This window comes from Oncorhynchus mykiss, chromosome 10 (genome assembly GCF_013265735.2).
Source record: "Oncorhynchus mykiss isolate Arlee chromosome 10, USDA_OmykA_1.1, whole genome shotgun sequence".
Classification (NCBI taxonomy): Eukaryota; Metazoa; Chordata; class Actinopteri; order Salmoniformes; family Salmonidae; genus Oncorhynchus; species Oncorhynchus mykiss.
The window spans coordinates 68297823-68320237 of NC_048574.1; the positions used below are offsets into that span (position 1 = coordinate 68297823).

General features: G+C 47.6%; 1 protein-coding gene across 2 annotated transcripts in view; it reads left to right on the plus strand.

Moving 5' to 3' along the window:
- The first annotated feature begins 356 nt into the window (after positions 1-356).
- LOC110534532 (nephronectin) overlaps positions 357-22415 on the plus strand; it is a 29732-nt gene continuing 7673 nt past the window's right edge. The window contains exons 1-4 of one of the 2 annotated variants that reach the window (XM_036933654.1): positions 357-621; positions 3163-3281; positions 3386-3478; positions 3673-3732. In XM_036933654.1, the coding sequence (XP_036789549.1) occupies positions 515-621; positions 3163-3281; positions 3386-3478; positions 3673-3732 (379 nt within the window). In that variant the 5' untranslated portion in view covers positions 357-514. Of the gene's footprint in view, positions 622-3162; positions 3282-3385; positions 3479-3672; positions 3796-22415 lie in introns of both variants that reach the window. The other variant, XM_021619422.2, reaches the window with a different exon arrangement.

Below are 22415 nucleotides of genomic sequence, written 5' to 3' on the forward strand. Positions count from 1 at the left end.
CTTCGAATGCTTTGGTTCTGCCGTTGTCACTGGTGATTCTCGCGCCTTTTATCACAAAATGGCCCTATAAACTCTTATTCCAATAAAAAATACATGTTTCCTACGTGATTGAGACAGACCATGGGTGAGACCTTTGGTCCAGAGTCAGTCACGTCCTCATGTGGGTTTAAGATTAAAAATAAATTAGTGTGAATAAAAACTGAAATTGTCTCGCTATTTTCTGTCTGTGTATTTATTATTTAAATGTGATATTCAAAGTTGTCCATCTCTCTCTCTCTCTATCTCTCTTTCTCTCTCTTTCTCGCCTGCCAGGTAACCTTTCCCACCTATTGGACAAAATTCCTAAAGTTCCAAGACACTCAATCATAAAATTAACTAGGAGGTGACCACGCCTTACTCCAGACTCACCGCAGGAGATATGCTGGCACAATAACGTGTCTCTGAAATGCGCTCATCACAAAATAAGGTTAAATAATATGTAGCTGTTTTATGAGCTGACAATTACCTTCGTGATATGATGGTATTTACGGTTGTCAGCGCGCGTCCGGTGCGCCACTGGTTGCTGGTTATCACCATGCGTTTTATTGCGTTCTCCATGGCTTTTCAACAGGACAGGAGCAGGTATGAAACAACTATAATTTGCAGTTGCCGCTAATTAAATTATATGTGCGGTGATGATGCAGGCTAAATCGCATTGTTTATTTACCTACTGATCATGACTGTAGGTTATTAATCTCATGACACCTGACGATCCATGTTTAGAGACTTTTCTTTACTGTTCTACTACTTACAGTTACTATATTCTAAAGTCTGTGAATTGTTAGACCAACTTGGTTTGGGAGTAATCACTCAATAGTCTCCTTTTCCTAGCCTTATTATATACCACTTTGGTGTGGAGGTATGCACCCCTCAAAATGACTGCCTCTGGCATTTTGGACTGACGATTGTAGGAAAGGTTTAACATCAGCTACACAGTAAATGGTATCCAATCTCCCCTGCAGTTTTGTTTAGTTCCCTATTTTTAATGAAACAGCAATTATTGCCATTTGGAATACAGCATGTGTGTGTTGAGGCTTCTCTCCACTGCATGTGAACCTAGAAGGTGTTTCATAAGTAATTACAACAGCTCCAAATGACTTCCAGTCATAGAAATAGAATGTGTGTTCCAGAGTTCTGCTGTATTTACACAACGCTTTGTAATAGTGACTCCATATGAATATGTTGTTACCAATTGATTATAGATCCTCTTCCACAAGCCTTAGAGAGCCTCTGCACTCTCAACTATACAGTAGGTTGTCCAAAATGTGGACTGGTACTGTGTGTATATAGAGTCCCAGTCCACATTTTGGGCATACCTACCCACACTTTATTTTTTTTACATTGTAGAATAATAGTAAAGATATCAAAACTATGAAATAGCCCATATGGAATCATGTAGTAACCAAAAAAGTGTAAAACAAATCAAAATAAATGTTACATTTGAGATTCTTCAAAGTAGCCACCCTTTGTCTTGATGACAGCTTTGCACACTCTTGGCATTCTCTCAACCAGCTCCATGAGGTAGTCACCTGGAATGGATTTAAATTAACTGGTGTGCCATGTTAAACGTTAATTGGAGGAATTTCTTTCCTTCTTAATGTGTTTGAGCCCATCAGTTGTGTTGTGACAAGGTAGGGGTGGTATACAGAAGACAGCCCTATATGGTAAAATACCAAGTCCATATTATGGCAAGAACAGCTTAAATAAGCAAAGAGAAACGACAGCCCATTCATGAAGGTCAGTCAATCTGGAAATTTCAAGAACTTTGAAAGTTTCAAGTGCAATCGCAAAAACCATCAAGCGCTATGAGCTGCACCTCAGATTGCATCCCAAATAAATGCTTCACAGAGTAACAGACACAGCTCAACATCAACTGTGTGAATCAGGCCTTCATGGTTGAATTGCTGCAATTAAACCACTACTATTTATTTTAATCTTTATTTAACTAGGTAAGTCAGTTAAGAACAAGTTCTTATTTTCATTGACAGCCTAAGAACAGTGGGTTAACTGCCTGTCCCGGGTCCAGAAAGACAGATTTGTACCTTGTCAGCTCAGGGGTTTGAACTTGCAACCTTCCGGTTACTAGTCCAACGCTCTAACGCTCTAACCACTAGGCTACCCTAATGCCCCAGGACACCAATAAGAAAAAGAGACTTGCTTGGGCCAAGAAACACAAGCATTGGACATTAGACCGATGGAAATCTGTCCTTTGGTCTGATGAGTCCAAATTTGAGAATTTTGGTTCCAACTGTTGTGTCTTTGCGAGAAGCAGAGTAGGTGAATGGATGATCTCTGCATGTGTGGTTCCCACCGTGAAGCATGGAGGAGGTGTGATGGTGTGGGGTTGCTTTGCTGGTGACACATTTATTTAGAATTCAAGGCACACTTAACCAACAAGGCTACCACAGCATTCTGCAGCAATACGCCATCCCATCTGGTTTGCGCTATCATTTGTTTTTCAACAGGACAATGACCCAACACACCTCCAGGCTGTGTAAGAGTTATTTGACCAAGAAGGAGAGTGATGGAGTGCTGCATCAGATGATCTGGCCACAATCTCCTGACCTCAACCCAATTGAGATGGTTTGGGATGAGTTGGACCGCAGAGTGAAGGAAAAGCAGCCAACAAGTGCTCAGCGTATGTGGGAACTCCTTCAAGATGGTTGAAAAAGCATTCCAGGTGAAGCTGGTTGAGAGAATGCCAAGAGTGTGCAAAGCTGTCATCAAGGCAAAGGGTGGCTACTTTGAAGATTTGTTTAACACTTTTTTGGATACTTAATGATTCCAAATGTGTTATTTTATTGTTTTGATTTCTTCACAATGTAGAAAATATTAAAAAATAAAGAAAAACCCTTGAATGAGTAGGTGTGTCCAAACTTTTGACTGGTACTGTATATATGTATGTGTGTGTGTGTTTAGTCATACTGTTGAAGAGAGAAACAGTGTAGCAACACAAATAAGGCATTGATGACAACAACTATAGCCATGGTAGTGCAGAAACCTTGTGGTCTTTCTTAATTGTGGCAGATGAACCATTAACCCACTCTTCCTCTCCATCCACCCACCTTTCCATCTCACTCCATCCACCCCTCCATCTATCTACCTATCCATCCATCCCCCCAGGACAGTGAGGGCCGTGTCTGGGCCTCTCGGTGGGCCGTCGGCGTCCGTGGGGCTCTGCACCTTTGGCTCGTCTACTGCCTGCTGTTTAGGCTGGAGGAATGTCATGGGTGTCTGCCAGCGTAAGTCAGCGGCCACTGGGCAAGTCCTCCAGAAACAACAACAATGCAACAATACACCAGCCGAGGTTATCATATGTGTTTACCTGCTCTCTCTGACCATCTAGCTGTGTGCAACAAGCCTTGCAGGAATGGAGTCTGTGTGGGTCCAGACAAGTGCTCCTGCTCTGTGGGATACAAGGGCCAGAAATGTGACCAAGGTGGCTATCTTTGACTCTATATGATTCATGCATGTTGATTTAAGATTCTGTATGATTCAAGCATGTTGATTCCAGATACTATGTGATTCATGCATGTTGATTCCTGGTTATTGATTCCAGTTATTATGATTGATTCATGCATGCTGATCTTGATATGATTCCTGATCCTGATTGTTGTTGGTTGTTGATTCCAGATGTTAATGAGTGTGGTCTCCCAGAGCGACGATGCTCCAACAGCTGTATGAACACCCAGGGTAGTTACCGGTGTTACTGCGACCCCGGATACTACCTCATGACAGATGGTTCAACCTGCACCAGTACATACCAGTTCAAACCGGTTTCTGCCCAATTTCCTGGAACATCATGTCCCAACCATTGTTGAAATACCACGCGCGGGTAGAAGTCGCCCTCAGGCACTGATCTAGGATCAGCTCACCAACTTCTAAACTCTAACATTATACACTAGGGGGTACAATGCAAAACCGATCATAGATCAGCTTCTTGGGGGCAACTTCATCCTACTGTGATACCACAGGGCTCAGTGTCAGGACTGCATGTACTGGCGTGCTGATATGGGTCAAATGTTATTATAGACAAGGGGTAAAGTTTCAGTGGTTCTGGATCTTGATTGGCTGCTCAGCTTCCCCGTCAGCTACATACCTCCAGTCTGGATGATCCATTACCCAGAACCCCCCTGTCGTCCACGGGTCAATAGCGTCAAGTCTTATTCACTTGATCTAGAGTTTGACATTTGTTGTAGTGGGCACAGGGTTGGGTATTTTACTGTATGGTACAGTCAGGGTTGGGTGGGTTACGTTATGGTACAGTCAGGGTTGGGTAGGTTACTATATGGTACAGTCAGGGTTGGGTAGGTTACTGTATGGTACAGTCAGGGTTGGGTAGGTTACGTTATGGTACAGTCAGGGTTGGGTAGGTTACTATATGGTACAGTCAGGGTTGGGTAGGTTACTGTATGGTACAGTCAGGGTTGGGTAGGTTACTGTATGGTACAGTCAGGGTTGGGTAGGTTACTGTATGGTACAGTCAGGGTTGGGTAGGTTACTGTATGGTACAGTCAGGGTTGGGTAGGTTACTGTATGGTACAGTCAGGGTTGGGTAGGTTACTGTATGGTACAGTCAGGGTTGGGTAGGTTACTGTATGGTACAGTCAGGGTTGGGTAGGTTACTGTATGGTACAGTCAGGGTTGGGTAGGTTACTGTATGGTACAGTCAGGGTTGGGTAGGTTACTGTATGGTACAGTCAGGGTTGGGTAGGTTACTGTATGGTACAGTCAGGGTTGGGTAGGTTAATTTATGGTACAGTCAGGGTTGGGTAGGTTAATTTATGGTACAGTCAGGGTTGGGTAGGTTACTGTACGGTACAGTCAGGGTTGGGTAGGTTACTGTATGGTACAGTCAGGGTTGGGTAGGTTACTGTATGGTACAGTCAGGGTTGGGTAGGTTACTGTATGGTACAGTCAGGGTTGGGTAGGTTAATTTATGGTACAGTCAGGGTTGGGTAGGTATCTATGGTACAGTCAGGGTTGGGTAGGTTATTGTATGGTACAGTCAGGTTTGGGTGGGTTACTGTATGGTACAGTCAGTGTTGGGTAGGTTACGTTATTGTACAGTCAGGGTTGGGTAGGTTACTGTTTGGTACAGTCAGGGTTGGGTAGGTTACTGTATGGTACAGTCAGGGTTGGGCAGGTTATTGTATGGTACAGTCAGGGTTGGGTGGGTTACTGTATGGTACAGTCAGGGTTGGGTGGGTTACTTTATGGTACGGTCAGGGTTGGGTAGGTTACTGTATGGTACAGTCAGGGTTGGGTAGGTTACTGTATGGTACAGTCAGGGTTGGGCCGGTTACTGTATGGTACAGTCAGGGTTGGGTAGGTATCTATGGGACAGTCAGGGTTGGGTGGGTTACTTTATGGTACAGTCAGGGTTGGGTAGGTTACTGTATGGTACAGTCAGGGTTGGGTAGGTTACTGTATGGTACAGTCAGGGTTGGGTAGGTTACTGTATGGTACAGTCAGGGTTGGGTGGGTTACTGTATGGTACAGTCAGGGTTGGGTAGGTTACTGTATGGTACAGTAAGGGTTGGGTTGGGTAGGTTACTGTATGGTACAGTCAGGGTTGGGCAGGTTACTGTATGGTACAGTCAGGGTTGGGTGGGTTACTGTATGGTACAGTCAGGGTTGGGTTGGTTACTGTATGGTACAGTCAGGGTTGGGCAGGTTACTGTATGGTACAGTCAGGGTTGGGTGGGTTACTTTATGGTACAGTCAGGGTTGGGTAGGTTACTGTATGGTACAGTCAGGGTTGGGTGGGTTACTGTATGGTACAGTCAGGGTTGGGTAGGTTACTGTATGGTACAGTCAGGGTTGGGTAGGTTACTGTATGGTACAGTCAGGGTTGGGTAGGTATCTATGGTACAGTCAGGGTTGGGTGGGTTATTGTATGGTACAGTCAGGTTTGGGTGGGTTACGTTATGGTACAGTCAGGGTTGGGTAGATTACTTTATAGTACAGTCAGGGTTGGGTAGGTTACTGTATGGTACAGTCAGGGTTGCATAGGTATCTATGGTACAGTCAGGGTTGGGTAGGTTACTGTATGGTACAGTCAGGGTTGGGCAGGTTACTGTATGGTACAGTCAGGGTTGGGTGGGTTACTGTCTGGTACAGTCAGGGTTGGGTTGGTTACTGTATGGTACAGTCAGGGTTGGGCAGGTTACTGTATGGTACAGTCAGGGTTGGGTAGGTTACTGTATGGTACAGTCAGGGTTGCATAGGTATCTATGGTACAGTCAGGGTTGGGTGGGTTACTGTATGGTACAGTCAGGGTTGGGTAGGTTACTGTATGGTACAGTCAGGGTTGGGTAGGTTACTGTATGGTACAGTCAGGGTTGGGTGGGTTACTGTATGGTACAGTCAGGGTTGGGTAGGTTACGTTATTGTACAGTCAGGGTTGGGTAGGTTAATTTATTGTACAGTCAGGGTTGGGTGGGTTACTGTATGGTACAGTCAGGTTTGGGTGGGTTACGTTATGGTACAGTCAGGGTTGGGTAGGTTACGTTATGGTACCGTCAGGGTTGGGTGGGTTACTTTATAGTACAGTCAGGGTTGGGTAGGTTACTGTATGGTACAGTCAGGGTTGGGTAGGTTACTGTATGGTACAGTCAGGGTTGGGTAGGTATCTATGGTACAGTCAGGGTTGGGTAGGTTACTGTATGGTACAGTCAGGGTTGGGTAGGTTACTGTATGGTACAGTCAGGGTTGGGTGGGTTACGTTATGGTACAATCAGGGTTGGGTGGGTTACTGTATGGTACAGTCAGGGTTGGGTAGGTTACTGTATGGTACAGTCAGGGTTGGGTAGGTTACTGTATGGTACAGTCAGGGTTGGGTAGGTTACTGTATGGTACAGTCAGGGTTGGGTGGGTTACTGTATGGTACAGTCAGGGTTGGGTGGGTTACTTTATGGTACAGTCAGGGTTGAGTAGGTTACTGTATGGTACAGTCAGGGTTGGGTAGGTTACTGTATGGTACAGTCAGGGTTGGGTAGGTATCTATGGTACAGTCAGGGTTGGGTAGGTTACTGTATGGTACAGTCAGGGTTGGGCAGGTTACTGTATGGTACAGTCAGGGTTGGGTGGGTTACTGTATGGTACAGTCAGGGTTGGGTAGGTTACTGTATGGTACAGTCAGGGTTGCATAGGTATCTATGGTACAGTCAGGGTTGGGTGGGTTACTATATGGTACAGTCAGGGTTGGGTAGGTTACTGTATGGTACAGTCAGGGTTGGGTAGGTTACTGTATGGTACAGTCAGGGTTGGGTGGGTTACTGTATGGTACAGTCAGGGTTGGGTAGGTTACGTTATTGTACAGTCAGGGTTGGGTAGGTTAATTTATTGTACAGTCAGGGTTGGGTGGGTTACTGTATGGTACAGTCAGGTTTGGGTGGGTTACGTTATGGTACAGTCAGGGTTGGGTAGGTTACGTTATGGTACCGTCAGGGTTGGGTGGGTTACTTTATAGTACAGTCAGGGTTGGGTAGGTTACTGTATGGTACAGTCAGGGTTGGGTAGGTTACTGTATGGTACAGTCAGGGTTGGGTAGGTATCTATGGTACAGTCAGGGTTGGGTAGGTTACTGTATGGTACAGTCAGGGTTGGGTAGGTTACTGTATGGTACAGTCAGGGTTGGGTGGGTTACGTTATGGTACAATCAGGGTTGGGTGGGTTACTGTATGGTACAGTCAGGGTTGGGTAGGTTACTGTATGGTACAGTCAGGGTTGGGTAGGTTACTGTATGGTACAGTCAGGGTTGGGTAGGTTACTGTATGGTACAGTCAGGGTTGGGTGGGTTACTGTATGGTACAGTCAGGGTTGGGTGGGTTACTTTATGGTACAGTCAGGGTTGGGTAGGTTACTGTATGGTACAGTCAGGGTTGGGTAGGTTACTGTATGGTACAGTCAGGGTTGGGTAGGTATCTATGGTACAGTCAGGGTTGGGTAGGTTACTGTATGGTACAGTCAGGGTTGGGCAGGTTACTGTATGGTACAGTCAGGGTTGGGTGGGTTACTGTATGGTACAGTCAGGGTTGGGTAGGTTACTGTATGGTACAGTCAGGGTTGGGTAGGTTACTGTATGGTACAGTCAGGGTTGGGTGGGTTACTGTATGGTACAGTCAGGGTTTGGTGGGTTACTTTATGGTACAGTCAGGGTTGGGTAGGTTACTGTATGGTACAGTCAGGGTTGGGTAGGTTACTGTATGGTACAGTCAGGGTTGGGTAGGTATCTATGGTACAGTCAGGGTTGGGTAGGTTACTGTATGGTACAGTCAGGGTTGGGTGGGTTACTTTATGGTACAGTCAGGGTTGGGTAGGTTACTGTATGGTACAGTCAGGGTTGGGTGGGTTACTGTATGGTACAGTCAGGGTTGGGTAGGTTACGTTATTGTACAGTCAGGGTTGGGTAGGTTAATTTATTGTACAGTCAGGGTTGGGTGGGTTACTGTATGGTACAGTCAGGTTTGGGTGGGTTACGTTATGGTACAGTCAGGGTTGGGTAGGTTACGTTATGGTACCGTCAGGGTTGGGTGGGTTACTTTATAGTACAGTCAGGGTTGGGTAGGTTACTGTATGGTACAGTCAGGGTTGGGTAGGTTACTGTATGGTACAGTCAGGGTTGGGTAGGTATCTATGGTACAGTCAGGGTTGGGTAGGTTACTGTATGGTACAGTCAGGGTTGGGTAGGTTACTGTATGGTACAGTCAGGGTTGGGTGGGTTACGTTATGGTACAATCAGGGTTGGGTGGGTTACTGTATGGTACAGTCAGGGTTGGGTAGGTTACTGTATGGTACAGTCAGGGTTGGGTAGGTTACTGTATGGTACAGTCAGGGTTGGGTAGGTTACTGTATGGTACAGTCAGGGTTGGGTGGGTTACTGTATGGTACAGTCAGGGTTGGGTAGGTTACTGTATGGTACAGTCAGGGTTGCATAGGTATCTATGGTACAGTCAGGGTTGGGTGGGTTACTATATGGTACAGTCAGGGTTGGGTAGGTTACTGTATGGTACAGTCAGGGTTGGGTAGGTTACTGTATGGTACAGTCAGGGTTGGGTGGGTTACTGTATGGTACAGTCAGGGTTGGGTAGGTTACGTTATTGTACAGTCAGGGTTGGGTAGGTTAATTTATTGTACAGTCAGGGTTGGGTGGGTTACTGTATGGTACAGTCAGGTTTGGGTGGGTTACGTTATGGTACAGTCAGGGTTGGGTAGGTTACGTTATGGTACCGTCAGGGTTGGGTGGGTTACTTTATAGTACAGTCAGGGTTGGGTAGGTTACTGTATGGTACAGTCAGGGTTGGGTAGGTTACTGTATGGTACAGTCAGGGTTGGGTAGGTATCTATGGTACAGTCAGGGTTGGGTAGGTTACTGTATGGTACAGTCAGGGTTGGGTAGGTTACTGTATGGTACAGTCAGGGTTGGGTGGGTTACGTTATGGTACAATCAGGGTTGGGTGGGTTACTGTATGGTACAGTCAGGGTTGGGTAGGTTACTGTATGGTACAGTCAGGGTTGGGTAGGTTACTGTATGGTACAGTCAGGGTTGGGTAGGTTACTGTATGGTACAGTCAGGGTTGGGTGGGTTACTGTATGGTACAGTCAGGGTTGGGTGGGTTACTTTATGGTACAGTCAGGGTTGGGTAGGTTACTGTATGGTACAGTCAGGGTTGGGTAGGTTACTGTATGGTACAGTCAGGGTTGGGTAGGTATCTATGGTACAGTCAGGGTTGGGTAGGTTACTGTATGGTACAGTCAGGGTTGGGCAGGTTACTGTATGGTACAGTCAGGGTTGGGTGGGTTACTGTATGGTACAGTCAGGGTTGGGTAGGTTACTGTATGGTACAGTCAGGGTTGGGTAGGTTACTGTATGGTACAGTCAGGGTTGGGTGGGTTACTGTATGGTACAGTCAGGGTTGGGTGGGTTACTTTATGGTACAGTCAGGGTTGGGTAGGTTACTGTATGGTACAGTCAGGGTTGGGTAGGTTACTGTATGGTACAGTCAGGGTTGGGTAGGTATCTATGGTACAGTCAGGGTTGGGTAGGTTACTGTATGGTACAGTCAGGGTTGGGTGGGTTACTTTATGGTACAGTCAGGGTTGGGTAGGTTACTGTATGGTACAGTCAGGGTTGGGTGGGTTACTGTATGGTACAGTCAGGGTTGGGTAGGTTACGTTATTGTACAGTCAGGGTTGGGTAGGTTAATTTATTGTACAGTCAGGGTTGGGTGGGTTACTGTATGGTACAGTCAGGCTTGGGTGGGTTACGTTATGGTACAGTCAGGGTTGGGTAGGTTACGTTATGGTACCGTCAGGGTTGGGTGGGTTACTTTATAGTACAGTCAGGGTTGGGTAGGTTACTGTATGGTACAGTCAGGGTTGGGTAGGTTACTGTATGGTACAGTCAGGGTTGGGTAGGTATCTATGGTACAGTCAGGGTTGGGTAGGTTACTGTATGGTACAGTCAGGGTTGGGTAGGTTACTGTATGGTACAGTCAGGGTTGGGTGGGTTACGTTATGGTACAATCAGGGTTGGGTGGGTTACTGTATGGTACAGTCAGGGTTGGGTAGGTTACTGTATGGTACAGTCAGGGTTGGGTAGGTTACTGTATGGTACAGTCAGGGTTGGGTAGGTTACTGTATGGTACAGTCAGGGTTGGGTGGGTTACTGTATGGTACAGTCAGGGTTGGGTGGGTTACTTTATGGTACAGTCAGGGTTGAGTAGGTTACTGTATGGTACAGTCAGGGTTGGGTAGGTTACTGTATGGTACAGTCAGGGTTGGGTAGGTATCTATGGTACAGTCAGGGTTGGGTAGGTTACTGTATGGTACAGTCAGGGTTGGGCAGGTTACTGTATGGTACAGTCAGGGTTGGGTAGGTTACTGTATGGTACAGTCAGGGTTGGGTAGGTTACTGTATGGTACAGTCAGGGTTGGGTAGGTTACTGTATGGTACAGTCAGGGTTGGGTGGGTTACTGTATGGTACAGTCAGGGTTGGGTGGGTTACTTTATGGTACAGTCAGGGTTGAGTAGGTTACTGTATGGTACAGTCAGGGTTGGGTAGGTTACTGTATGGTACAGTCAGGGTTGGGTAGGTATCTATGGTACAGTCAGGGTTGGGTAGGTTACTGTATGGTACAGTCAGGGTTGGGCAGGTTACTGTATGGTACAGTCAGGGTTGGGTGGGTTACTGTATGGTACAGTCAGGGTTGGGTAGGTTACTGTATGGTACAGTCAGGGTTGCATAGGTATCTATGGTACAGTCAGGGTTGGGTGGGTTACTATATGGTACAGTCAGGGTTGGGTAGGTTACTGTATGGTACAGTCAGGGTTGGGTAGGTTACTGTATGGTACTGTCAGGGTTGGTTGGGTTACTGTATGGTACAGTCAGGGTTGGGTAGGTTACGTTATTGTACAGTCAGGGTTGGGTAGGTTAATTTATTGTACAGTCAGGGTTGGTGTGGGTTACTGTATGGTACAGTCAGGTTTGGGTGGGTTACGTTATGGTACAGTCAGGGTTGGGTAGGTTACGTTATGGTACCGTCAGGGTTGGGTGGGTTACTTTATAGTACAGTCAGGGTTGGGTAGGTTACTGTATGGTACAGTCAGGGTTGGGTAGGTTACTGTATGGTACAGTCAGGGTTGGGTAGGTATCTATGGTACAGTCAGGGTTGGGTAGGTTACTGTATGGTACAGTCAGGGTTGGGTAGGTTACTGTATGGTACAGTCAGGGTTGGGTGGGTTACGTTATGGTACAATCAGGGTTGGGTGGGTTACTGTATGGTACAGTCAGGGTTGGGTAGGTTACTGTATGGTACAGTCAGGGTTGGGTAGGTTACTGTATGGTACAGTCAGGGTTGGGTAGGTTACTGTATGGTACAGTCAGGGTTGGGTGGGTTACTGTATGGTACAGTCAGGGTTGGGTGGGTTACTTTATGGTACAGTCAGGGTTGGGTAGGTTACTGTATGGTACAGTCAGGGTTGGGTAGGTTACTGTATGGTACAGTCAGGGTTGGGTAGGTATCTATGGTACAGTCAGGGTTGGGTAGGTTACTGTATGGTACAGTCAGGGTTGGGCAGGTTACTGTATGGTACAGTCAGGGTTGGGTGGGTTACTGTATGGTACAGTCAGGGTTGGGTAGGTTACTGTATGGTACAGTCAGGGTTGGGTGGGTTACTGTATGGTACAGTCAGGGTTGGGTGGGTTACTGTATGGTACAGTCAGGGTTGGGTTGGGTGGGTTACTGTATGGTACAGTCAGGGTTGGGTAGGTTACGTTATTGTACAGTCAGGGTTGGGTAGGTTACTGTATGGTACAGTCAGGGTTGGGTAGGTATCTATGGTACAGTCAGGGTTGGGCAGGTTACTGTATGGTACAGTCAGGGTTGGGTGGGTTACTGTATGGTACAGTCAGGGTTGGGTGGGTTACTTTATGGAACGGTCAGGGTTGGGTAGGTTACTGTATGGTACAGTCAGGGTTGGGTAGGTTACTGTATGGTACAGTCAGGGTTGGGTAGGTTACTGTATGGTACAGTCAGGGTTGGGTAGGTATCTATGGTACAGTCAGGGTTGGGTAGGTTACTGTATGGTACAGTCAGGGTTGGGTGGGTTACTTTATGGTACAGTCAGGGTTGGGTAGGTTACTGTATGGTACAGTCAGGGTTGGGTGGGTTACTGTATGGTACAGTCAGGGTTGGGTAGGTTACGTTATTGTACAGTCAGGGTTGGGTAGGTTAATTTATTGTACAGTCAGGGTTGGGTGGGTTACTGTATGGTACAGTCAGGTTTGGGTGGGTTACGTTATGGTACAGTCAGGGTTGGGTAGGTTACGTTATGGTACCGTCAGGGTTGGGTGGGTTACTTTATAGTACAGTCAGGGTTGGGTAGGTTACTGTATGGTACAGTCAGGGTTGGGTAGGTTACTGTATGGTACAGTCAGGGTTGGGTAGGTATCTATGGTACAGTCAGGGTTGGGTAGGTTACTGTATGGTACAGTCAGGGTTGGGTAGGTTACTGTATGGTACAGTCAGGGTTGGGTGGGTTACGTTATGGTACAATCAGGGTTGGGTGGGTTACTGTATGGTACAGTCAGGGTTGGGTAGGTTACTGTATGGTACAGTCAGGGTTGGGTAGGTTACTGTATGGTACAGTCAGGGTTGGGCAGGTTACTGTATGGTACAGTCAGGGTTGGGTAGGTTACTGTATGGTACAGTCAGGGTTGGGTAGGTTACTGTATGGTACAGTCAGGGTTGGGTAGGTTACTGTATGGTACAGTCAGGGTTGGGTGGGTTACTGTATGGTACAGTCAGGGTTGGGTGGGTTACTTTATGGTACAGTCAGGGTTGAGTAGGTTACTGTATGGTACAGTCAGGGTTGGGTAGGTTACTGTATGGTACAGTCAGGGTTGGGTAGGTATCTATGGTACAGTCAGGGTTGGGTAGGTTACTGTATGGTACAGTCAGGGTTGGGCAGGTTACTGTATGGTACAGTCAGGGTTGGGTGGGTTACTGTATGGTACAGTCAGGGTTGGGTAGGTTACTGTATGGTACAGTCAGGGTTGCATAGGTATCTATGGTACAGTCAGGGTTGGGTGGGTTACTATATGGTACAGTCAGGGTTGGGTAGGTTACTGTATGGTACAGTCAGGGTTGGGTAGGTTACTGTATGGTACAGTCAGGGTTGGTTGGGTTACTGTATGGTACAGTCAGGGTTGGGTAGGTTACGTTATTGTACAGTCAGGGTTGGGTAGGTTAATTTATTGTACAGTCAAGGTTGGTGTGGGTTACTGTATGGTACAGTCAGGTTTGGGTGGGTTACGTTATGGTACAGTCAGGGTTGGGTAGGTTACGTTATGGTACCGTCAGGGTTGGGTGGGTTACTTTATAGTACAGTCAGGGTTGGGTAGGTTACTGTATGGTACAGTCAGGGTTGGGTAGGTTACTGTATGGTACAGTCAGGGTTGGGTAGGTATCTATGGTACAGTCAGGGTTGGGTAGGTTACTGTATGGTACAGTCAGGGTTGGGAAGGTTACTGTATGGTACAGTCAGGGTTGGGTGGGTTACGTTATGGTACAATCAGGGTTGGGTGGGTTACTGTATGGTACAGTCAGGGTTGGGTAGGTTACTGTATGGTACAGTCAGGGTTGGGTAGGTTACTGTATGGTACAGTCAGGGTTGGGTAGGTTACTGTATGGTACAGTCAGGGTTGGGTGGGTTACTGTATGGTACAGTCAGGGTTGGGTGGGTTACTTTATGGTACAGTCAGGGTTGGGTAGGTTACTGTATGGTACAGTCAGGGTTGGGTAGGTTACTGTATGGTACAGTCAGGGTTGGGTAGGTATCTATGGTACAGTCAGGGTTGGGTAGGTTACTGTATGGTACAGTCAGGGTTGGGCAGGTTACTGTATGGTACAGTCAGGGTTGGGTGGGTTACTGTATGGTACAGTCAGGGTTGGGTAGGTTACTGTATGGTACAGTCAGGGTTGGGTGGGTTACTGTATGGTACAGTCAGGGTTGGGTGGGTTACTGTATGGTACAGTCAGGGTTGGGTTGGGTGGGTTACTGTATGGTACAGTCAGGGTTGGGTAGGTTACGTTATTGTACAGTCAGGGTTGGGTAGGTTACTGTATGGTACAGTCAGGGTTGGGTAGGTATCTATGGTACAGTCAGGGTTGGGCAGGTTACTGTATGGTACAGTCAGGGTTGGGTGGGTTACTGTATGGTACAGTCAGGGTTGGGTGGGTTACTTTATGGAACGGTCAGGGTTGGGTAGGTTACTGTATGGTACAGTCAGGGTTGGGTAGGTTACTGTATGGTACAGTCAGGGTTGGGTTGGGTAGGTTACTGTATGGTACAGTCAGGGTTGGGCAGGTTACTGTATGGTACAGTCAGGGTTGGGTGGGTTACTGTATGGTACAGTCAGGGTTGGGTGGGTTACTGTATGGTACAGTCAGGGTTGGGTAGGTTACTGTATGGTACAGTCAGGGTTGGGTAGGTTACTGTATGGTACAGTCAGGGTTGGGTGGGTTACTGTATGGTACAGTCAGGGTTGGGTGGGTTACTTTATGGTACAGTCAGGGTTGGGTAGGTTACTGTATGGTACAGTCAGGGTTGGGTAGGTTACGTTATGGTACAGTCAGGGTTGGGTAGGTATCTATGGTACAGTCAGGGTTGGGTAGGTTACTGTATGGTACAGTCAGGGTTGGGTAGGTTACTGTATGGTACAGTCAGGGTTGGGTGGGTTACGTTATGGTACAGTCAGGGTTGGGTGGGTTACTGTATGGTACAGTCAGGGTTGGGTAGGTTACTGTATGGTACAGTCAGGGTTGGGTTGGTTACTGTATGGTACAGTCAGGGTTGGGTAGGTTACTGTATGGTACAGTCAGGGTTGGGTAGGTATCTATGGTACAGTCAGGGTTGGGTAGGTTACTGTATGGTACAGTCAGGGTTGGGTAGGTTACTGTATGGTACAGTCAGGGTTGGGTGGGTTACGTTATGGTACAGTCAGGGTTGGGTGGGTTACTGTATGGTACAGTCAGGGTTGGGTAGGTTACTGTATGGTACAGTCACGGTTGGGTAGGTTACTGTATGGTACAGTCAGGGTTGGGTGGGTTACTGTATGGTACAGTCAGGGTTGGGTGGGTTACTGTATGGTACAGTCAGGGTTGGGTAGGTTACTGTATGGTACAGTCAGGGTTGGGTAGGTTACTGTATGGTACAGTCAGGGTTGGGTTGGGTAGGTTACTGTATGGTACAGTCAGGGTTGGGCAGGTTACTGTATGGTACAGTCAGGGTTGGGTGGGTTACTGTATGGTACAGTCAGGGTTGGGTGGGTTACTTTATGGTACAGTCAGGGTTGGGTAGGTTACTGTATGGTACAGTCAGGGTTGGGTAGGTATCTATGGTACAGTCAGGGTTGGGTGGGTTACTTTATGGTACAGTCAGGGTTGGGTAGGTTACTTTATGGTACAGTCAGGGTTGGGTAGGTTACTGTATGGTACAGTCAGGGTTGGGTGGGTTACTGTATGGTACAGTCAGGGTTGGGTAGGTTACTGTATGGTACAGTCAGGGTTGGGTAGGTTACTGTATGGTACAGTCAGGGTTGGGTGGGTTACTGTATGGTACTGTCAGGGTTGGGTGGGTTACTGTATGGTACAGTCAGGGTTGGGTAGGTTACTGTATGGTACAGTCAGGGTTGGGTAGGTTACTGTATGGTACAGTCAGGGTTGGGTGGGTTACTGTATGGTACAGTCAGGGTTGGGTGGGTTACTTTATGGTACAGTCAGGGTTGGGTAGGTTACTGTATGGTACAGTCAGGGTTGGGTAGGTTACTGTATGGTACAGTCAGGGTTGGGTAGGTATCTATGGTACAGTCAGGGTTGGGTAGGTTACTGTATGGTACAGTCAGGGTTGGGTAGGTTACTGTATGGTACAGTCAGGGTTGGGTGGGTTACGTTATGGTACAGTCAGGGTTGGGTGGGTTACTGCATGGTACAGTCAGGGTTGGGTAGGTTACTGTATGGTACAGTCAGGGTTGGGTTGGGTAGGTTACTGTATGGTACAGTCAGGGTTGGGCAGGTTACTGTATGGTACAGTCAGGGTTGGGTGGGTTACTGTATGGTACAGTCAGGGTTGGGTTGGTTACTGTATGGTACAGTCAGGGTTGGGTAGGTATCTATGGTACAGTCAGGGTTGGGTGGGTTACTTTATGGTACAGTCAGGGTTGGGTAGGTTACTTTATGGTACAGTCAGGGTTGGGTAGGTTACTGTATGGTACAGTCAGGGTTGGGTGGGTTACTGTATGGTACAGTCAGGGTTGGGTAGGTTACTGTATGGTACAGTCAGGGTTGGGTAGGTTACTGTATGGTACAGTCAGGGTTGGGTGGGTTACTGTATGGTACAGTCAGGGTTGGGTGGGTTACTGTATGGTACAGTCAGGGTTGGGTAGGTTACTGTATGGTACAGTCAGGGTTGGGTAGGTTACTGTATGGTACAGTCAGGGTTGGGTAGGTTACTGTATGGTACAGTCAGGGTTGGGTAGGTTACGTTATGGTACAGTCAGGGTTGGGTAGGTTAATTTATTGTACAGTCAGGGTTGGGTGGGTTACTGTATGGTACAGTCAGGTTTGGGTGGGTTACGTTATGGTACAGTCAGGGTTGGGTAGGTTACGTTATGGTACCGTCAGGGTTGGGTAGGTTACGTTATGGTACAGTCAGGGTTGGGTAGGTTACGTTATGGTACAGTCAGGGTTGGGTAGGTTACTGTATGGTACAGTCAGGGTTGGGTAGGTTACTGTATGGTACAGTCAGGGTTGGGTGGGTTACTGTATGGTACAGTCAGGGTTGGGTGGGTTACTTTATGGTACAGTCAGGGTTGGGTGGGTTACTGTATGGTACAGTCAGGGTTGGGTAGGTTACTGTATGGTACAGTCAGGGTTGGGTAGGTATCTATGGTACAGTCAGGGTTGGGTAGGTTACTGTATGGTACAGTCAGGGTTGGGTAGGTTACTGTATGGTACAGTCAGGGTTGGGTGGGTTACGTTATGGTACAGTCAGGGTTGGGTGGGTTACTGTATGGTACAGTCAGGGTTGGGTAGGTTACTGTATGGTACAGTCACAGTTGGGTAGGTTACTGTATGGTACAGTCAGGGTTGGGTGGGTTACTGTATGGTACAGTCAGGGTTGGGTGGGTTACTGTATGGTACAGTCAGGGTTGGGTAGGTTACTGTATGGTACAGTCAGGGTTGGGTAGGTTACTGTATGGTACAGTCAGGGTTGGGTTGGGTAGGTTACTGTATGGTACAGTCAGGGTTGGGCAGGTTACTGTATGGTACAGTCAGGGTTGGGTGGGTTACTGTATGGTACAGTCAGGGTTGGGTAGGTTACTGTATGGTACAGTCAGGGTTGGGTAGGTTACTGTATGGTACAGTCAGGGTTGGGTAGGTATCTATGGTACAGTCAGGGTTGGGTAGGTTACTGTATGGTACAGTCAGGGTTGGGTGGGTTACGTTATGGTACAGTCAGGGTTGGGTGGGTTACGTTATGGTACAGTCAGGGTTGGGTGGGTTACTGTATGGTACAGTCAGGGTTGGGTATGTTACTGTATGGTACAGTCACGGTTGGGTAGGTTACTGTATGGTACAGTCAGGGTTGGGTGGGTTACTGTATGGTACAGTCAGGGTTGGGTGGGTTACTGTATGGTACAGTCAGGGTTGGGTTGGGTGGGTTACTGTATGGTACAGTCAGGGTTGGGTAGGTTACGTTATTGTACAGTCAGGGTTGGGTAGGTTACTGTATGGTACAGTCAGGGTTGGGTAGTTTACTGTATGGTACAGTCAGGGTTGGGCAGGTTACTGTATGGTACAGTCAGGGTTGGGTGGGTTACTGTATGGTACAGTCAGGGTTGGGTGGGTTACTTTATGGAACGGTCAGGGTTGGGTAGGTTACTGTATGGTACAGTCAGGGTTGGGTAGGTTACTGTATGGTACAGTCAGGGTTGGGTTGGGTAGGTTACTGTATGGTACAGTCAGGGTTGGGCAGGTTACTGTATGGTACAGTCAGGGTTGGGTGGGTTACTGTATGGTACAGTCAGGGTTGGGTTGGTTACTGTATGGTACAGTCAGGGTTGGGTAGGTATCTATGGTACAGTCAGGGTTGGGTGGGTTACTTTATGGTACAGTCAGGGTTGGGTAGGTTACTTTATGGTACAGTCAGGGTTGGGTAGGTTACTGTATGGTACAGTCAGGGTTGGGTGGGTTACTGTATGGTACAGTCAGGGTTGGGTAGGTTACTGTATGGTACAGTCAGGGTTGGGTAGGTTACTGTATGGTACAGTCAGGGTTGGGTGGGTTACTGTATGGTACAGTCAGGGTTGGGTGGGTTACTGTATGGTACAGTCAGGGTTGGGTATGTTACTGTATGGTACAGTCAGGGTTGGGTAGGTTACTGTATGGCACAGTCAGGGTTGGGTGGGTTACTGTATGGTACAGTCAGGGTTGGGTAGGTTACGTTATGGTACAGTCAGGGTTGGGTAGGTTAATTTATTGTACAGTCAGGGTTGGGTGGGTTACTGTATGGTACAGTCAGGTTTGGGTGGGTTACGTTATGGTACAGTCAGGGTTGGGTAGGTTACGTTATGGTACCGTCAGGGTTGGGTAGGTTACTGTATGGTACAGTCAGGGTTGGGTAGGTTACTGTATGGTACAGTCAGGGTTGGGTTGGTTACTGTATGGTACAGTCAGGGTTGGGTAGGTTACTGTATGGTACAGTCAGGGTTGGGTAGGTATCTATGGTACAGTCAGGGTTGGGTAGGTTACTGTATGGTACAGTCAGGGTTGGGTAGGTTACTGTATGGTACAGTCAGGGTTGGGTGGGTTACGTTATGGTACAGTCAGGGTTGGGTGGGTTACTGTATGGTACAGTCAGGGTTGGGTAGGTTACTGTATGGTACAGTCACGGTTGGGTAGGTTACTGTATGGTACAGTCAGGGTTGGGTGGGTTACTGTATGGTACAGTCAGGGTTGGGTGGGTTACTGTATGGTACAGTCAGGGTTGGGTAGGTTACTGTATGGTACAGTCAGGGTTGGGTAGGTTACTGTATGGTACAGTCAGGGTTGGGTTGGGTAGGTTACTGTATGGTACAGTCAGGGTTGGGCAGGTTACTGTATGGTACAGTCAGGGTTGGGTGGGTTACTGTATGGTACAGTCAGGGTTGGGTGGGTTACTTTATGGTACAGTCAGGGTTGGGTAGGTTACTGTATGGTACAGTCAGGGTTGGGTAGGTTACTGTATGGTACAGTCAGGGTTGGGTAGGTATCTATGGTACAGTCAGGGTTGGGTAGGTTACTGTATGGTACAGTCAGGGTTGGGTGGGTTACGTTATGGTACAGTCAGGGTTGGGTGGGTTACGTTATGGTACAGTCAGGGTTGGGTGGGTTACTGTATGGTACAGTCAGGGTTGGGTATGTTACTGTATGGTACAGTCACGGTTGGGTAGGTTACTGTATGGTACAGTCAGGGTTGGGTGGGTTACTGTATGGTACAGTCAGGGTTGGGTGGGTTACTGTATGGTACAGTCAGGGTTGGGTTGGGTGGGTTACTGTATGGTACAGTCAGGGTTGGGTAGGTTACGTTATTGTACAGTCAGGGTTGGGTAGGTTACTGTATGGTACAGTCAGGGTTGGGTAGGTTACTGTATGGTACAGTCAGGGTTGGGCAGGTTACTGTATGGTACAGTCAGGGTTGGGTGGGTTACTGTATGGTACAGTCAGGGTTGGGTGGGTTACTTTATGGAACGGTCAGGGTTGGGTAGGTTACTGTATGGTACAGTCAGGGTTGGGTAGGTTACTGTATGGTACAGTCAGGGTTGGGTTGGGTAGGTTACTGTATGGTACAGTCAGGGTTGGGCAGGTTACTGTATGGTACAGTCAGGGTTGGGTGGGTTACTGTATGGTACAGTCAGGGTTGGGTTGGTTACTGTATGGTACAGTCAGGGTTGGGTAGGTATCTATGGTACAGTCAGGGTTGGGTGGGTTACTTTATGGTACAGTCAGGGTTGGGTAGGTTACTTTATGGTACAGTCAGGGTTGGGTAGGTTACTGTATGGTACAGTCAGGGTTGGGTGGGTTACTGTATGGTACAGTAAGGGTTGGGTAGGTTACTGTATGGTACAGTCAGGGTTGGGTAGGTTACTGTATGGTACAGTCAGGGTTGGGTGGGTTACTGTATGGTACAGTCAGGGTTGGGTGGGTTACTGTATGGTACAGTCAGGGTTGGGTAGGTTACTGTATGGTACAGTCAGGGTTGGGTAGGTTACTGTATGGCACAGTCAGGGTTGGGTGGGTTACTGTATGGTACAGTCAGGGTTGGGTAGGTTACGTTATGGTACAGTCAGGGTTGGGTAGGTTAATTTATTGTACAGTCAGGGTTGGGTGGGTTACTGTATGGTACAGTCAGGTTTGGGTGGGTTACGTTATGGTACAGTCAGGGTTGGGTAGGTTACGTTATGGTACCGTCAGGGTTGGGTAGGTTACTGTATGGTACAGTCAGGGTTGGGTAGGTTACTGTATGGTACAGTCAGGGTTGGGTTGGTTACTGTATGGTACAGTCAGGGTTGGTTAGGTATCTATGGTACAGTCAGGGTTGGGTGGGTTACTTTATGGTACAGTCAGGGTTGGGTAGGTATCTATGGTACAGTCAGGGTTGGGTAGGTTACTGTATGGTACAGTCAGGGTTGGGTGGGTTACGTTATGGTACAGTCAGGGTTGGGTGGGTTACTGTATGGTACAGTCAGGGTTGGGTAGGTTACTGTATGGTACAGTCAGGGTTGGTTAGGTTACTGTATGGTACAGTCAGGGTTGGGTAGGTATCTATGGTACAGTCAGGGTTGGGTGGGTTACTTTATGGTACAGTCAGGGTTGGGTAGGTATCTATGGTACAGTCAGGGTTGGGTAGGTTACTGTATGGTACAGTCAGGGTTGGGTGGGTTACGTTATGGTACAGTCAGGGTTGGGTGGGTTACTGTATGGTACAGTCAGGGTTGGGTAGGTTACTGTATGGTACAGTCAGGGTTGGGTAGGTTACTGTATGGTACAGTCAGGGTTGGGTAGGTATCTATGGTACAGTCAGGGTTGGGTAGGTTACTGTATGGTACAGTCAGGGTTGGGTGGGTTACGTTATGGTACAGTCAGGTTTGGGTGGGTTACTGTATGGTACAGTCAGGGTTGGGTAGGTTACTGTATGGTACAGTCAGGGTTGGGTAGGTTACTGTATTGTACAGTCAGGGTTGGGTAGGTTACTGTATGGTACAGTCAGGGTTGGGTGGGTTACGTTATTGTACAGTCAGGGTTGGGTAGGTTACTGTATGGTACAGTCAGGGTTGGGTAGGTTACTGTATGGTACAGTCAGGGTTGGGCAGGTTACTGTATGGTACAGTCAGGGTTGGGTGGGTTACTTTATGGTATATTCAGGGTTGGGTAAGTTACTGTATGGTACAGTCAGGGTTGGGTAGGTTACTGTATGGTACAGTCAGGGTTGGGTTGGGTAGGTTACTGTATGGCACAGTCAGGTTTGGGCAGGTTACTGTATGGTACAGTCAGGGTTGGGTGGGTTACTGTAAGGTACAGTCAGGGTTGGGTTGGTTACTGTATGGTACAGTCAGGGTTGGGTAGGTTACTGTATGGTACAGTCAGGGTTGGGTAGGTATCTATGGTACAGTCAGGGTTGGGTAGGTTACTGTATGGTACAGTCAGGGTTGGGTAGGTTACTGTATGGTACAGTCAGGGTTGGGTGGGTTACGTTATGGTACAGTCAGGGTTGGGTGGGTTACTGTATGGCACAGTCAGGGTTGGGTAGGTTACTGTATGGTACAGTC